Source organism: Ictalurus furcatus, chromosome 3 (genome assembly GCF_023375685.1).
Source record: "Ictalurus furcatus strain D&B chromosome 3, Billie_1.0, whole genome shotgun sequence".
NCBI classification, from domain to species: Eukaryota; Metazoa; Chordata; class Actinopteri; order Siluriformes; family Ictaluridae; genus Ictalurus; species Ictalurus furcatus.
Window position 1 is genome coordinate 18,401,624 of NC_071257.1, and position 19,288 is coordinate 18,420,911.

Below are 19,288 nucleotides of genomic sequence, written 5' to 3' on the forward strand. Positions count from 1 at the left end.
ATACATAGAATTTTGAAGTTTTTCTAATCTATACCAACAGTCAAGTTATGCACTGAATGACAGAAACAGATTGTGCCATGGGGAAATAAGGAGGAATGATTGTAAGAGGGGCATTTTCCCACTATTCCCAGAGCCTAGTTAGTCAAGGCAAAAATAACTCGTGCCTAAAGTTAAAATTTTTATTCAGGTCAATTATTAACTGTACAGAATTTCATTCTTCACTACAGATTGAGTCACGTAATTAGTGGGAGAAGGAAAAAAAACTACAGGACATTTAGTACTGTTAGTTACTTGTGGAATGATTGAATCATTGCATCACATTTAGAAGGGGATAATTTTTAATTGATATTTTGAGAATTTTCACATATACTATTTGGCCCTTTTTGAAGGAACAGCTGTTAAACTGTGACTCTGTGTTCATGCCAGCACAAGTGGAATTTGCTGATGAATGCCGGAATTTTGGTTGACTGCAAGCCAATATTTTTTCAAATTTGCATGCTGTTGCTATTTTGGTGGTCACAAACTATCACAGTGCACTAATTTTGGGTCTGTGTTGGTACTGTCACATTACAGAGGCAAATATGGAGGTCAGTGCAGATATTTATTGTGTAAAGTGCAAAATAAACCACTAAAATTGTGAAAACCAGAACCATAAACATAAACACAAGATACAAGGCAAAACAGGCAGACTATAAGCAAGGCTGTGACACATACAACGACACATATACTTGACAATGACAAAAGCTTGACACAGAAACACACAGAAGCTAGACTAAAATAAGGGAGTATTCACCACAAAACAGGTGAATGCTTGGTGAGACATGTGACAGAGTCATGTGATGTGCTAGGGCTGATGGGTGATGTAGTCCGCCTCAGATTTCGGCATAACCATGACACCATGAAAAATGGATGCATGTTCCCAGTGCCTGTGCATTTAAGAGCACAAACTCCATAGAAATCCATTAAATTCATTAAACAACAGGAGTATTAATGTTGTTGAGACACCATTGTTGAGATAGCATTATCAACTACAGTGGTGCTTGAAAGTTTGTGAACTTTCTACCTATCTTCATAAATATGACCTAAAACAGCATTAGATTTTCACACAAGTCCTAAAAGTAGATAAAGAGAACCCAATTAAACAAATGAGAAAACAAATATATACTTATTATATTTGTAATTTGTATTATATTGGTAATTTATTTATTGAGGAAAATTATATTACATATCTGTGAGTGGCAAAAGCATGTGAACTTTTGCTTCAGTATCTGGTGTGACCCTCTTGTGCAGCAATAACTGCAACTAAACCTTTCCGGTAACTGTTGATCAGTTCTGCACATCAACTTGGAGGAATTTTAGCCCATTCCTCAGTACAGAACTCTGGGATGTTGGTGGGTTTCCTCATATGAACTGCTTGCTTCTTCCTTCCACAACATTTTCTATTGGATTAAGGTCAGGACATTGACTTGGCCATTCCAAAACTTTAACTTTATTCCTCTTTAACCATTCTTGGTAGAACGACTTCGGTGCTTAGGGTCATTCTCTTGTTGAATGACCCACTTTCTCTTGAGATTCAGTTCATGGACAGATGTCTTTAGAATTTTCTGGTATAATTCAGAATACATTGTTCCATCAAAGATGGCAAGTTGTCCTGACCCAGATGCAGCAAAACAGGCTCAAACCATTATACTACCACCATCATATTTCACAGATGGGATAAGGTTCTTATGCTGGAATGCAGTATTTTCTTTTCTCCAAACATAACCCTTCTCATTTAAATCAAAACTTTGGTCTCATCCATCTACAAAACATTTTTCCAATAGCCTTCTGGCTTGTCCACATGATCTTTACCAATCTGCAGACAGGCAGCAATGTTCTTTTTGGAGAACAATGACTTTCTCCTTGCAACCCTGACATGCACACCATTGTTGTTCAGTGTTCTCCTGATGGTGGACTCATGAACATTAATATTAGCCAATGTGAGAGAGACCTTTAGCTGCTTAGAAGTTACCCTTGGTTTTGTGACCTCATGGACTATTACACATCTTGATCTTGGAGTTATCTTTGCTGGTCCTCACTCCTGGGAAGGATAACAATGGTCTTGAATTTCCACCATTTGTACACAATCTGTTTGACTGTGGTTGGGTGGAGTCCAAACACTTTAGAGATGGTTTTGTAACCTTTTCCAGCCTCATGAGCATCAACAACTTTTTCTGAGGTCATGAAGCCATGATGCACTTCCACAAACGTGTTGTGAAGATAAGACTTTGATAGATCCCTGTTCTTTAAATAAAACAGGTCGCTCACTCACACCTGATTGCCATCCCATTGATTGAAATCACATGACTCTAATTAAACCTTCAAATTAACTGCTACCCCTAAAGGTTCACATAGTTTTGCCAACTCACAGATATGAAATATTGGATTATTTTAAATGAACAATTAACATTGTCAAGAATGGCTAAAAATGTAATTCATAAACTTCTGCTCTGAAGGATTAGCTAAATAAATGTTTACCTCCTCAAGGACATCGGCCAACTTGCTTAGTATTTCTTCTGGATGACTATGGAATGTTGGAATGCTGCAAAAGAGATGGTTTACAAAATTAATTTCAAATCAACATCACAGTTATTGTATTATTATTAGCTGTCGATAAACAGAATCTTAATCTTGAGATGATGTCATTTTTTTGACAGCTCCCAATAGTTTTATATTTATTACATTCATCAAATTTGGACAGTAAAGGACATAAGTATCCAAGTTATGGAACATGGGGGTTAGAATGGATGCAAATGCAGATAAGAGCTTTATTAAAGAGAGGCAGGCAGACAAATCCAAATCTTGAAACAAAAGCATGGTCAAAAACAGGCAATAGTTCAGGCGATCGGCAAACGGGCATAAACAAGGCTAAATAAAATCGAGAAACATGGACAAGAACAGGATCAAAACTATGACACAAAACACGATAAGCAACGGCTTGGTACACGGAAAAATAACGTAATACTTCGCAATGAACAAAGAGACAGGAGGGGTTTAAATATTAAACATAATCAAGGTGAACACAAAACAGATGAGACTAATGATGACACATACGGGAAACATTCAATGACAATACAGGGACAAAGACAGGACAGAAAAAAGGCAGTGTCACTGACAAACCCAGAAGCGCGCTCACACTTTGAGCTCGCACTTTGGGTTTCAGAGCGCGCCACATGCTCTAGCGCTAGCGCGAGGGGAAATCGTGACACAGGTTATCTGCTGTAATGTAAGTGAGTACAGAAACTAACCTGTTTCACAGAATTTCCACAACATTTTAATTGCAACTATATACAAAAAATATTGTAGGTTGTTCTGTAATAAATAATGGTGCTGTTGATTATTTAAGCATGTCCTGTATTTTTTTTTATTTCTTGCATAAAGAGTAAACATTATTTTAAAACAAAAAAAGGGCATACTGCAATTTTCAGTATATACAGTATGTGTAATTTTATGCCAGTATACGTATGTGGAAAAAAAATTTGGACAAATTAGGAAAATTAGGAAAATTAGAGAGAGAGAGAGAGAGAGAGAGAGAGAGAGAGAGAGAGAGAGAGAGAGACTGGTGAGGGAATGGCTGTTTTTTGCTGCTATAACATAAGTGATAACAGGAATTAATGTCTCACAAGCATTCTACAACATTAAATCTAACTATTTACTGGTAAAACTTACATAGTCTTGTTCATTAATAAATTAAACATCACTGAAATTACTGTGGTATAAATAGAGAAACATACTTTGGACTGTGCTGTTATACAAAAACAATATACGTTTGGGAGGTGAATCCGACCGTGTCACCCTCACCTGTATTATTTTTGTATAACAGCACTCTGTCGTGTGTTATTCTTTACATAATGGATATTTTGGTTGGAGTTTGTACTCCAGAATCCTAAGTGCCTCAACAAACTATGCAAGATCTCAATTATTTTGTTGACAGTGGGTGATGGTGTCTTGAGAAAGTCAAGGCACCAGTGATAAAAAGTATCAGCATATATCTCATGTAAAAGTTTATATGATCAAAAAAGTTTGAAAAGCACATGCCTTGCCATTACGGTACCTTGCTAACAATACTATATGAAGCAAGCTATTCCAAATCTTAGCTTTTTAGTTTGTCAATTGTAACTATTGTTTCTGGCTACACACATATATTATTCATTTTAGATACTTGGCTTACTTTAACTTGGACAGTCTTGTTTATTATTCTGTGCTTTCCTGCCAGATTTTAGTCTGATAAAGCTTGTATTTTAGTTCTCTTTGCCTTTCATTGCTCTCCTCAGTGCCACAGTTGTTCTTCTTTGTGTTCTATCTTAAATATGCATGTGTAGATATCGCTGTGCAATAGCACATTGAATAATTTTCATCTTATGATTTTCATCTGTTGGTCAAATAATTAATGCTGAGCTATAAAAAAAAAAAAATAGCACAATGTTACTATCTGTACCATTAATCTACCATTAACTGCTCTGGCTAATGAGCCAGCTGGTGACAGGGAAAAAAACATTCACACATACAGACCGCCCACAGATCGCTTCTCCAAAGCAAGAGTCCTTTGGCACCTATAAGAAGCACTATTAGAAGAGAGTTTTCCTGGTATACAAACCAGGTTACCGCATTATAAAGACATAATTTACAGCAGAATTCTTTATGGTTGCATTTTTATTTTTGTCAGCATCTCCCTTTGGGGTCAAATGACTAGCTAGACTCTTCCTTTACAGACATCACTGCTTATTTCCTCTTATCTTTTGCACAGCTTTGAGATGGATTTGGAGTTCTTAAAAAAAAATTGTATTCAGAAAATAAAAAAGACTGTGTCCTGAAGCTCTATAAACTTCCTAACAAACACAATGCTGCATCACTGACTTAATTAGTAGCAACTAAAAAAAAATGCAACTGCAGAACTGTGATTTAGAGGCAGATTATGATAACTGTGGCATGATTAAAAGTTTGTGGTGATTAAACTGAAAGAAAATGTATATCTACAAACCTACACACATTGAAGATATATACCAGAGGTCGATAGAGAGCGAGAAAGAGAGAAGAGGAAGGACAGATTAGGAGCCATTAAGAGATAGAAATAGAAAAAAGCTTTGTGCACAAAGGTTTTATGCCAGTGGAGCAGTGAAGCTTCCAAAGAACTGTTCTATTACACAACCATATTTCAGTGAAGATTTCTTTCATGTAACATTTCACTTCTAAACTAATCCATGCAGAATTCTGTCTTTAATATGTAAAATATTTCCCATGCTTTCTTTTCAGTATGCTATTATGCAAATAGAGCCTTCAGATGAAAGATAAAAAGAAAGGAGACAAGAAAGACGGAAGGAGGGGCTTTTGGCTGGATGCAGAGAAGACTCCCTCATAGACACACACAAGACTAACATGACAGCTGCAGTGCCAATGTACATTCTAACACACATACAGTGCCCTCCACGAATATTGGCACCCTTGGTAAATATGAGCAAAAAAGGCTGTGGAAAAATTGTCTTTATTGTTCAACCTTTTGATATTTTGTTAAAAAAAACTTCATAAAAAGTACTCTGCTCTCATGGATATCAAATAGGGATGCACCGAATGTTCAGCAACCGAAATTAGTGAAAATGCCGAATAAATTTGACCGAACAATGACGTGTTTGATGATGCGCTCAAACAGCATAGAAACCAGAGTGAGACGCACGAATGTCACAACCTCCACTTCCGGTCGCGTGCTCTGAGAGATGAGAGGGCGCGCGCGTGCATGAGTGCTCAGCGAGCGCATGCTCTTCGGTTGTTGACAACCGTGACATTGTTTACTGTGGACACGTGTGTTTGTTTTGTTTCTGTTCCGGAGTATTCTGTCAAGTCGCGAGACGTAAGGGAGTAGAGTACGGAAGCAGGTAAAGACGTATTTATTTAAGGGCAGGCAGACAAATCCTATATCTACTATAATACTCCCCGAGGTGTACAGGGACGCGAGCGGTATATATCCCGAATATAATCAACCGTATAGAACCGAATAGAACCATTTTCTGCACTCTTGTCAATGCACTTTTTAATGCGCTTTTTTGTTGTAGGCTACAGAGTGTTCCATTCTTTCAGCAGTCAGTTATAAGCCTAACATAGGCTATTCAAGGGGGCTCAAAGATGACCACATCAAAATATTTTTATTTTACTCATTTATTTATTTAAAGTTATATCATGCCTTGTTGTTAGCCTATGCCTGCTGGAATGAAAAAAAATGTTCCGTGTTAAATAAATATTTTGAAATTGTAGTTTTTGTAATTGTTTTTTTTTTCCTTGAAAAGCAAGACAAAATAGTAAAAAGCACATTTTGACTATTTAATTTATGCAATGGTGAAAAAAATGGCAAAATAAATGGAAAAAACGCAAAAAAAAAAGTTTTTCATTATATTCGGTTTCGGCTTTGGCCAAGAATTTTAATTTCGGTGCATCCCTAATATCAAACGATTGCAAATGCAACACAGGTTTATAAAAAATATATATTTGTTAAATATAGGTGTGCAACAATTATTGGCACCTCTATGAATTCATATGGGAAAAATATATTTGAACTATATTCCCATTGATATTTACTTTTTTTTTTTAAATACATTTTTTAGTACACCTGGGTGACTAGGAACAGGAAATTGTTCAACCATGACTTCCTGTTTCACAAAGGTATAAATATGAAGTACCACATAGGCCAAGTTCCATTAGTCATTCATAACAATAGTTTAGACCAAGGAATATAGCTGTGATGTGTGGCAAAAGGTTGTTGAGCTTCACAACAGGGGAAGTGGCTATAATAATATAGCACAAGCATCGAAAATGCCCATTTCCACCATCAGGGAAATAATTAAGAAGTTCCAGTAAACTGGAAATGTTATGAATCAACCTGGAATTGGACGCATGTCTATATTGTCTTGACGCACTGTGAAGAGGATGATTTGAGAATCACAGCTGGAGAATTGCAGAAGGTAGTTGCTTCTTGGGGTCAGAAAGTCCCCAAAACTACAATCTGAAGTCACCTACATCACCACAAGTTGTTTGGAAGGGTTTCAAAACGCTTCTACTTTCATCTAAAAACAAACTCAAGCATCTTCAGTTTGCCAGACACTACTGGAACTTCAAATGGGATTGGGTTCTATGGTTAGATGAAACCAAAATAGAACTTTTTGGCAATAATCATGGACTTTATCAAATATCAACAGATATTGAGATATAAGAAAGGACAGAGCATGATGTTCTTTCTGAGGAGGCTCAGGTCCTTTAATGTGTGCACTAGGCTACTACGGATGTCTTACCAGTCTATGGTGGCCAGTGTTATCTTCTTTGCTGTGGTGTGCTGGGGAGGTGGCACTTGTGGTGCCAACAAACTGAACACATTGGTGAGGAAGGCCAGCTCTGTGGTAGAGATGAAACTGGACAGGGTGGAGGAAGTGACTGAGAAGAGGATGAGAGGGAATCTGAAAGCAATCAGGGACAATCCTTCTCATCTTCCCTACGCTGAGCTGAGGAGGCTCAGGAACACATTCAGACACAGATTCACCCAGCCACGTGCCTCAAAACATCTGGGGGGCTCTTTCGTGCCATCAGCCATCAGACTCCACAATGCAACAATACCCAGTACCTCCTACTCCACTGACTGAGTCTCACAGAAACACACACTTAACAATTAACTGTCATTTCACAGATCTTGCACATGTATATGAATACTGAGGATATTGCACATGTACATATACAAATAGAACTCTAGCATAAGTACATTACACACAGATCTGTTTTATTGTTTCTATTATTTCTATTGTAAAGTTATTTATGGAAATTATTTTCTTTCTTTCTTTGATGTTACTCATCCTACTTGTGCTGCTTGTGCTGAATTTCCCCTATGGGGGATCAATAAAAGCACATCTTATCTCTTATCTTATATTAAATGAAAACCTGACTGCCTCTGCCAGAAAGCTTAAAATGGGCCATGGCTGGATTTTCCAGCAGGACAATGATCCAAAACATACATCAAAATCAACACACAAATGGTTTAATGACCACAAAATCGAGGTCCTGACATGGCCATCCCAGTCCCCTGACTCGAAACCCACAGAAACCCGGTGAAGTGAAGACGAGAGTCCACCAGTGTGGCCCTTGAAATTTGAAGGATTTGGACAGATTCTGTATGGAGGAATGGTCTCAGATCCCTTGCCATGTATTCTCCAACCTCATCAGATGCCCTACCTCTGGCTGGAGCTCTCATCTACTCCAATTCCAGATTGCTGGGACTACGGTTGCTTCTAAGGCCAAACAGACTTCATATAAAACCATAATTAACTTTTTTACACTATCTGTTGTTACCAAGATGAAGATGGGTTCCCTTCTGAGTCTGGTTCCTCTCAAGGTTTCTTCCTCTTAACATCTTAGGGAGTTTCATTGCCACCGTTGCCACCGGCTTGCTCAATTGGGATAAATTCGCACATTTAAAATCTGTATACCGTGTTTATATGTTTCCGTAAAGCTGCTTTGAGACAATGTCTATTATAAAAAGCGCTATACAAATCAAATTGAATTGAATTGAAAATTGAATCAGTCATTACAGGAGAAGACTCAGAGCTGTTATCTCGGCAAAGGGAGGTAGCACAAATTATTGACAAAAGTGGCGCCAATAATTGTTGCACACCTATATTTAACAAAGATTTTTTTTGATAAACCTGTGTTTTGTTTTCAATTGTTTGATATTGAGAGCAGAGTATTTTTGTGAATTTTTTAAACAAAAGATCAAAAGGATAAACAATGAAGACAATTTTTCACAGCCTTCTTTGCTCATATTTACCACGGGTGCCAATATTAGGGCACTGTACAGTACATGCACACAAACAGAGTTACAGACATTCACACAGTACAGAATTCACTCTAATTACTCAGATACATTTGGAGTATTATTCAAACATACACATACACACACACACACACACACAAACACACGCACACCCACACACAAACACACACACTCAATATCTAACCTTTTGAGAAACTCCATGTACTCTGCATGCTTTATCAGTCCGGTCCTCATCATGATGGTCTGAAAGCACTGCCTGTCAATGGCCCATAACTTCACGTTGGTTAGAGCTATAAGAGAATTGAAAGGAGGATAGAAATATTTACTCAATATCTCTTTGATAAAAAAGTCAATTAAAATCTGTAAAATTTAGTATTGAATAATAAATAAATCTGTCTTTCAGTATCATACATTGCACTCATTGTTATAGACTCACTTAAAAGAGGATTTATCTGTTGATGAAAGTTAGAAAATAATGACTGTTGTGTGATGAGGTGATAAAAATAACGCAGTTTAAACAAAAGCCTGAGTGGTGAGAGTGAGGGATTATTAGAGCTAGACTGCGCACTAATAAACAAACCACACAGATATGAGCAGATATGACTCACATACACTGCATTGTATCAGAAGTTGCATTTATCATCTTCTGGGAACAATTCAAGACTGAATTAAACAATGAAACACTTTCAAACACTTATTGCGTGTAATGTTTATTTTCGACAATGATTTTTGCCCATTTTTATATTAAGTGTACCAATAGATCTAGAGTACACTATAAATGTCTTGACAAAATAGGAGACAATAGTGGAAAGACACCTGAATGTGCAAGTAACTAAAATATGCTACTGTGTGTACTAGGTTTTGAGAAATGCTTTGAGGTATTTTAGCATAGGGAAATGTATGATGTTTCCGGGAAAGTTTCTGAAAATATACAAAAAAAAAATCAAATATGTCATACAGAGTACCCACAATGCCATGACACTGGATTTCTATGCAGCATGTAAAAACACATCTTTCTTTATGCATACATGATTACCCCAATTTTAAAAGAGCATAAATAATCTGACAATTTAATATATCTTAGGTGCAATTATCACATTCGTTATTTATTATCAAATCCACACATTGATGACTGCTTGAAGTCTAATGGCAGCCACTAAATAAATATCTGAGTGTCTTTGAGGGAACATTTGGCAGGTTAGAAATCCAACAGGATGAGGTTGAAATGAAGCAATATAAAAGGCAGAGACACAGATAAAGTAAGAGAACAAAGCCAGCTGAACTCCTCTCACTGCCCCAGCGCATTAGTTATTCATCAGGCTTTGCTCGCTGTGATTAGCCTTTATCATTTAATACGGACACATTCAACAACCCAGCTCAAGGGCATTAAAAAAAAAACGTTTCAAACAGCAAAACTATTTTTAATTACAAACAAGTGATGCAAGATCAGAAGATTAAAGGAAGGATTAAGTATCAGATACACATGTCTCTGCACTTTATACCACCACACACATCACTGACATTAACATTGCTTCTAACTGTATTGTGTGTGAAGGTTCCTAGTGTGTGCAGTTTGGAGTATACTGCAGATACATGGACTGAACTGTTAAATCAGACATTGTAATTTCATCTCGCCCAGTCTGCAATTGACACTTTCTGGTTTTGCTCCTGATTTTATAACCAATATATCATGGCCTTAGTTATACACAGTAAGCTTTGATCTGAATGAATGTGAGATTTACAATATTGTTTATCCATGCTAATACCTTTCAGCTTTTCCACATTTTTCTTTAAATCCAATATAGAATGCATCTAAAGCATGTAATCAGAACCTATGTGTGTTGGAAGATCATTGGAGAATCCCTTGAGATTCAAATAAAAAATGCAGTCAAAAACGCAATCAAAAATGTAACACGGAATATTACCCCTGTAATGAATGCCATATATTTCAGACTCTATTTACTGTTATGCAGCAGCAAGCCACGGACTGAAGAGAGCTAATACAGTGCCCTGGCTTTAAATTATGGTACATACAGATATAGAAGGAGTATTTATTTGAAGTCCTCAGTCCTAACTCCATTTACACAGTGCTCCAACTGATTATTGATATTGTCATAGACAGTATGAAATGTGCCAAATGAGGCAAAAACATATTTTATTGCCATCTTAATGGCCTTTTGCTCACACTAGGGCAGCATTTTTGTCCCCCAAAAACGTAGCTTTTTGAAAACGCTCTCCCAAGTGGATTAAGTGTATTTTAGTGTGGACTGAGAAAACTGAGACATTAAAAAACGATGACATATTTTTAGTCTTGTGACCCATCAACTCGAAACAAATAAGATGGTGGACGATTTTTGTACTGCAGATGTTGTGCCTGCTATCCAGTTTGATAGCTTTGTTAAAGATTAATGTCACTTTGTACAAATTTCAGATTGCATTTTTAATTAAACGCCTGACAGAAATGATGCACGTCAAAGCTTCTTATGTTTTTATGCATGCGTGGTATAGAGATGTAAGCATTTTCAGACGTTTCAGTGTGGACAAGCAATTTTTGGAAAATGTTTACAAACGCCACTGTAGATGGAGAGCATTTTAAAATCTAAGATCTATTCAGATTAATGTGGATGCAGCCTAAAATGTATTGTGTAATGGCATTGTCTTTACATCTACAGCTATTCAAACAATACTAAGCATATAATAAAATCACCAACATGACAGTTTTTTTGAGGGGAGAAAATTGTTAAAACTATTACATGCTGGCAAATACAGTGATATCCAATATTAAGCATGTTAACCTCTTTATTCTGATAAGGGTCTTGGAGGATCTGGAGCCTATTCCAGGAACACTGGGAATGCACCCTGAATGGGATGCCACACCTAGGGGCAATTTACTGTAGCTAATACACCTACCACCATATTTTTGGGAGGAACCTGGAGAACCCACAGGAAACCAACACAGACACAAGGAGAACATGCAAAACTCCACAGAAACAGTAACCCAAGCTCAGGAGCCAGGGACTCTGGAGCTGTGAGGTGCCAATGCTACATGCAGCACTACCTTGCAGCCCATTAAACTAGTATGAAACTAAAGCTGTTTTGAACTAAACATGTTTAAAACTAAGTCAACATGTGACATAGATGCCAGCCTGATGAGTCTTGGTTGGACTAAGTCTCTGCCACACTTCGCATACTCGCATTCTGTTTTATGATGTGTGTCTTTGTGATATGGGGATTTGAATATTTCTGGGCAGCAAATGGAGACGGATCAATATCACCTCACGATGAAGCAAATACCTTTGAATTTCATCTGTAAGCAGATGATTAATTGTAGTATCAGAATAATAAGAAGCAGCAGCTAGAACATGAGTGTAAGGCTGCAAGCTCCCTAACTCAAGATGGCTTTGATTCTGCTATATACTGTATATGACATCATACTGAGCTTTCTGAAATCTATGATCATGCTTATTCTCTCCTTCTGTTGCTCCTGGGAGCTGCTCGCAGGATATCAGCAATGAGAGCAAGACACAAAGGTGACTAATTATTCTGTAAGCTACTGGGTGAAACGAGCCTCAGTAAAGTTTAATCCTTCATTCCTACAGTCTTATATAATGATGGAAAGAGCATTAGGGCTGGTGCAGGTTTCAGATCAATGCGAAGGGTATAGGTTTTCATCAGTTTATTAATGGTCTAATTTAAATGACTTAGAGCTATTAAATCCTCTGTTCTGGTTTACCTATTTTCCCAAGTAATCAAAGAAAATGTCAACCCTAGCACATGATGTATATGTACAATGATAATATAACTGGATGGCGAGAAAGGGTTTTGCAGAAATTTTGTACTTAAAGCAGGAAAATTGGCATTTGTTCTGATCTGGCAAATAATATGTGGGCCTCAACCCAAAGTTCAATCTGCTATAAGATTAATTCAGTGTAATTCAATATTAAAATAAAAAAATATTAAAAAATAAACTTTTGCACAGTACTATACACAGTACTATATGCATACATTCATTTAGTGACCTTGAGCTAAATCTGTTTTGTCTGTGTATCAGAAATATTATTTGTTGCATTCATTACAATTCTTTGCAAAGCATTTAGTCCAACACAAAACATTCAATCTAACTGGGATATTTATGGATTCTGAGAATTAAAATAAAGATGTTAGTGGTGTATTGAGAGTGAATTCAGGCCCCAGCATGCTTCCTGATTGAGCCCGTCTTAATGTTATTCATGAGGGAGATGAAACACATCACTTGAGAACCTGCCTTGGCACGATTCATTCTGCTCAGCCTGTTCACTGCTGCTGTACAGACAGCTCCAGACAAGGCAGTGGATAGCATCACTGTATAATAAATATTCCAGAGTCAACCAGCTCCTCAGTGTAGGCAAAAGAAGGTAAGTCCATTTCAGGATTACTAAATCGTATAGAAAATAAGGGCACAACGATCCTACTCTTACCCCCTGAAGTCTAAAACCCATCATTTATAAAAGCTTCTATTCCTGCTGTCCTGAAATATAAAATCTCCTGGAAACGAAAAGCTATTGTTCTTGTTTAGAGAACTACAAACCCTACAAACTCCTGTTCAATTTCCTGCCCCTGTCCAGAGGGCTAAAATTTCCTGCTCCTAAGAGCCCCTGGTCTTATCTAAAGGACTACAAACTCCTGATCCTGTCCAGAGGACTTCAATTTCCTGCTCCGATCTAGAGTACCTCAAGTTGCTGATTGTATCCAGAAAACCCCCATGGAAAGTCCCTTCTTCCAGAGGACTTCAAATTTATGCGCATGGTCAGAAGACAAGTTTTAACTCCTGTAAAAAAGATGCAATATTCCTGATCCCGTCCACTGGACTACAAGTTTCTGTTCTAGTCAAGAGGACAGCAGATGAGGAAATCCCTGCTCCTGTAAAGAGAATTCCAGGCTCCTGCTCCATCTTCACCAATATACTGTTGACTGTGATCTGGTGATCCATCTCCTTTACATCTAACTTACACATAAGACATACTGAATCCTGTCATAAATACTACATTAGTACATGTAATTGATGATTATTAACCAATATTCCATATCAACTATAATTACAAGACTATTTAATACAAACTCATTATTCATAGTTCCAGCAAGAAGAGAATTGGCTCCTCCACTGAATCTTCTTTTCTTCAAACTTCTTCACTGAATTGGTTCGGCCCAAGGATTTCTTTCCTCCATAGCCCAATCTTAGAATTGTTTGCTTGCAACTGCTACCATTGGCTCTCTCACTGGGTATTATATCCCTGATGTCTGTAAATCTGCTTGTAAACTGTACTATAAAAATAAAATTAGATTCTATAATGTGTGGTGGCAAAATAATCCAGTAGAAAGAAGAAGGCCAGAGAGTATCTATGGATGATGGCTGTGATATGGGAGCATTTACCTATACAGGTGTAAAGTGTGTCAAAACTGTTCCCGTCCAGTGAGCATGTACATTTCATTTCACAAACATTTTTGGTTGTAGGATTGCTCATTGTACTCCACAGTATGTGAGCAACACTTGCAATGCCATCTACAGATAATACACAGTATAACCTACAGTTCTGCCAGGATTATTGTGAGACTGACTTTATTTCTAAAAATACAGTATAAGCCACCCCTTTAAAAGCAAACCAGGTCTTCCCCATGACGCATGAGCAGTTGTGACATCGAGCACAATCATTTGGATTATCACACACAATCATTTTTTTTAACTTTTTGTTTTCTCAAATGTTAGCTGGAGATTCAGGAAACATAGCTAAAATGAAAGAAAGCAGAAACATCCTGGGACAGACAGATAAATATAAAGAAAGCATGAACGGCCCAAAAATGGCCCTCGCCCAAATAGGGTCAAGTGGTGATCCAGATAAACGCATGCACCCAGGACACAGAGATATTATTTACATTTCTGCTCTTTCTTCCAAAAAAGCCTCTGTCAAACATTCACTCAGGATTTTGATAGTTTTTCTATTGTTTCATATGAGAGAATAGTCAGTGCAGCTCTTCACTCTGCAGAGGTCACACAGAGGCTGAGATGTGCTGAAAGGGCAAGTGACAAACAATGCAACAAGAGGTTTTTAAGCACATCATACGAGCACACCAGGCCAACAGAGTGAGACATAAAAGAAAAGTGGAAGAAAAAGAGGGCTAGCTTTGAGTAATGGGTGTTTTGTGATGGACAGATGGGATTGTACTCTCTTCAAGCTGTTATCAACAAAATGATCTTCCAATGAGCTAAATCTTTTGTACTCAGATTTGCTCATCAGGACAGGAGCTGTTCTCCGCAGCATGCTATTTCTGAGTGTGACAACACTAACAACAAAGGCATGATGATGGAGTCCCCTTACAAATATTTGCAGAAAGCTGGGCTCACATGAAAACACATTAAACACCAAAGCGGAAATAACCTAAATTTGTCCATTGTCAGTGAGCAGCCTGGGTGGCTGGATAGACCAGGGTTGCAGAAGTGTTCTATGAAAACAGCTGTTATCTCTACAGTAGGAGATCCACCGCCTACTTAGTTATCATAGATTGCAACATGTCTCTGTGGAGATCTGCTTAAATAAATCCATAGAGCTCACATGAAGTCAACAAAAAGCACTGAACAAAATTAAAGCTATTTACATTTTTAGAAGAAAAGCCCATTTGCTTATGACTCTGGGTTAATAGCATTGGATTGATTGATTTTTTTTTTTTACTTAGTAAAGTAGTTCATGGTGGGAGAAGCCACGATTCACAGGGGGATACACCATTTCCTACTGCTACGCTTAATGAGAAAGGCCACACTTCTAGTTGAGAATATATATTTTGTTTGACCAGTGCTGGATGTAGTCTCCAGCTGGCTAGGAGAAATGGACATGACTTATTTTTTCAATTAAAAAAAGCATGTACATGTTAACTCTGTACTATTTTATGATGATAACTGACTGAAAAGAGTATGGAGTCTATATTTGACTGACTAAATAATCAGACCCGCCTGATTATAAGCTATCGGTGAGTGAAACTATACTGAGACTGAAGATGAGATGATCACTGCAGGAATCTCCAATTCCTTTCCACATTTCAAAACTGGCCCCAAACATGTAACAATTAAAATCCAATTAACAGAGTAAGACAAGAAAACAGTTTTCATTACACAAACTCCCACAACATTTACCTTCTCTTTGTTCCTTTAAGTTTTAGACTACGCGATTTCTACGATTCTCCAAGACTACTACTTGTTACACTTGTAAAATCTTTGCTGAATTCTCAAACATACTATGCAATAACATGCTCTCCTTGTCATTATATGATGAAGATCCTCTAATGACAGACCTGTGATTAAAGAAAATTACTATGTTCTGCACGACATCAACCAGTGTGATCCTGTCTTTTGCAGAAAATGGGCTCACATAAACAGAAACATTCCTCGGGATATTTTTTCTGTCTATTAGAATGTATTGTTTATGTCCCGCTGTAATGTGTAATTAGTGAAGGCAGGATGCAAGTGTGTGATTTGTTCGAGAAAATCTGAAAATCAAAAATAGGCTATGGCTGGGGTCAAAACACAGACATACAGAATTAAATGAGGATAATCCATATTCACGATCATGGAAAACATGCAAGGACCAAAACCAGGAAGTAAAACTGGAAAGAAAAAAAAAGGAAAGGGAAAACAAGAAAATTAGGCTTAGATGAGATACAAACATGAAACAAACTAATTAAGGACTTGACACAGAACAGGTAAACACATTAGGGTAATCAACCAATATCAGAACAGGGTTGAAGACAGGACTAGGGCAGAAACAAAAGCACATGGAGTGAACACCAAACATAACTACTGCATCATGCTGAGAGGTGCAGACACTTGTGAGTTTCTCATCCTATGAAATCCTTCAGCTTTTGGACAAGTATCAAAGCAGCAGTCACATTCTGAGATTTCAGTCACAATGGCACTAAATCAGCTGCCGGGAGGCATGTCATATTTTGAATTTTAAGACTCATGACCGAAAAAATTCTTTTATGATTTGCAATTTTCACTATGACATTAAAATCGACCTGAAAATAATATAGACTTGCTTCATGCTTTAGACACCAGTATGAAAATACACTGGTCTTAAACACATTTTCAGTGCCTACGTCTGTGAGGTTCCATTTTGAAAATGTGCCTATTCATAAAAGTTCATATTACACATGTCTTACTAGTCATATCTTGCATTGAAAACAGTACTTTCTAATGTCAAGGGGCTCAATAACACAGTCACACAACACACAAACACATCCATCAAACGCAGTCAGAAAATGACAAAAGCACACATGCAAAGACACACATGTGCACATGCATACACACACACACACACACAATCAAAAAGGTCTGAGTGACTTTGACCTCTATAAGTCACTAACTAGATGAGTCAACTACTTCTTGCACTGAATTGCACTGTGCAAAAACTCTCTTAAAATCACTCTGTAAGACACACACATACACACACACACTTACACACACACGTTACCATGGAAGCGGATAGGAGGATGATCATTTTTGCATTCAGTCTCACTAATAAACACCACCATCAGACCACCAGCCTCTTTTCATCCCACTCTCGTCTTTCTTTTCATTCTGTCATATTCCTTTGGCCCATCCTCCTCGTCCCAGTGCTCTAACCCCCTCTTCTCCCACTCAGTGAAAAGTGAATCAAGATAAAAACCCATTTTATGCCACCTCATATGTCTAGCAACAAGATGAAGTAGCAAAACTGAAATATAACTTTTTTCAAGACTGATAACATCAGCATCTATAAATAGACACAAACATGTTCATGTGCATATACTCTTAGAAACTCATACAAACTTGTTCCCAGATGTGGAATATCTACCTCAGGTATAGTAAAGACTAATTTAGCCTTAGTAATACAGTTCAAACCTTTTTTGTAACAATACATGTGCTCTGGATTACTGGCTGCCACTGTTGGGCCCTTGAGCAAGGCCCTTACCCCCCTCTGCTCCAGGGCTGCCATATCATGGCTGACCCTGCGTTCTGACCTCAAACTCCTTACAATCCGGGATATGCGAAGAAAAGAATTTCACAGTGCTGTAATGTATATATGACCAATAAAGGCTTCTTCTTCTTCTTCTACATACAAAATACACTAATTATATACATTTACCTAGAGTAAATGGATTAAGTGAGTCAAACTGAATAGTATGACTGTACATTTAATTATTTAACAAGTCATATTTTCCCATTACTTTGAAAATCATAAACAACTGGATACACAGGTTTAGCTCAAGACATCCAATATTATCCTCAAAAGGACAGTGTACCTGTGTCTTTTCATTCAAGGCAAACAGCATCAAACCTGCAATGACTCATCTGTCATTTGAAGAGTGAAACCAATTGATTAAACAAGTGGAATTACCATGAGCCTTCTTTGCTAGAGAGAAAACCTGCATAAGCACTTGACAAGACTGCCATGGTTTAACCCAAAGGGACATTAAAACACCTGCAAAACTGGTCTATTGTTCATCCAAAACAGAAAAATAAATCTTCTGCCATTCTCGCATAGTCTATGGTGTCAAATTAGATTCATTCAAAAGTGCATACACATTCACTGGATTAAGTGAAGGATGTTAATTTAACAGCACAGTGGTTAAAATGTTCTTATTCCGGATATAAAATAGCCTTATCAGGATAATACTGGCTTTGTGATTCATAGCCCTCCAAGTGGAAAATAGGACAATCACATTTACAACTATCTACTTTTTTGTCTGAATTTTTTACTGACCTTGCATAGGCAAAAGGACATTTGAGCAACAGTAGAGTCATAATGTCTCGGCTGGCCAGAATAACAACCATGCTCTGATAAGCAGCTCAAATCAGATTTTCAGCAGTTCCAATTTGAGCCGGAAAAGCTTTTCTGCAGCTTTTTTCCAGATTCAAGTCCCATTTGCTCGTGATTTCAAAATCAAAATCAAGTCAAAGTTTGTATGTGTTTTTTTCTTCTTTTTTCTCATTATGCATCAGTTTTTGATGTCAGAAAATATATACGCAAATGCATACAACTCAACCAGTACAATACATCTAAAGCACATCTACTGTCACCACACACCTGTTTAAGTAAGGCTGTTCACTGCCTCAAGATATGTAAACATTACATTTGTAAAACATTGTGTGTGACTCCACAACCATATTTTTAATCATGAAGCTGTAAGGGCTGCACAAACATTCTTCAGTGCTGATGTATGCAGTATATATACCTGTACATCAGCCGATCATATGTCAGCAGCACAACACAGAAAATCATGCAGATACAGCTCAAGAGTACACATCAAATATCAGAATGGTGGAAAAAGTGTGATATCTGTGACTTTAACAGTGGCATGATTGTTGGTGCAAGATGGGCTGGTTTGAGTATTTCATAAACTGCTGATCTCCTGGGATTTTCACACACAACTCTCTAG

General features: G+C 37.5%; 1 protein-coding gene across 2 annotated transcripts in view; it reads right to left on the minus strand.

The window, feature by feature from the left end:
• The window catches only part of prkg1a (protein kinase cGMP-dependent 1a), an 84,513-nt gene that overhangs the window by 29,025 nt on the left and 36,200 nt on the right, over positions 1 to 19,288 (minus strand). For both annotated transcript variants that reach the window (XM_053621215.1, XM_053621213.1), the window contains exons 4-5: positions 9,027 to 9,132; positions 2,518 to 2,581 (exon numbers count right to left, since the gene is read on the minus strand). In XM_053621215.1, the coding sequence (XP_053477190.1) occupies positions 2,518 to 2,581; positions 9,027 to 9,132 (170 nt within the window). The remainder of the gene's footprint in view (positions 1 to 2,517; positions 2,582 to 9,026; positions 9,133 to 19,288) is intronic.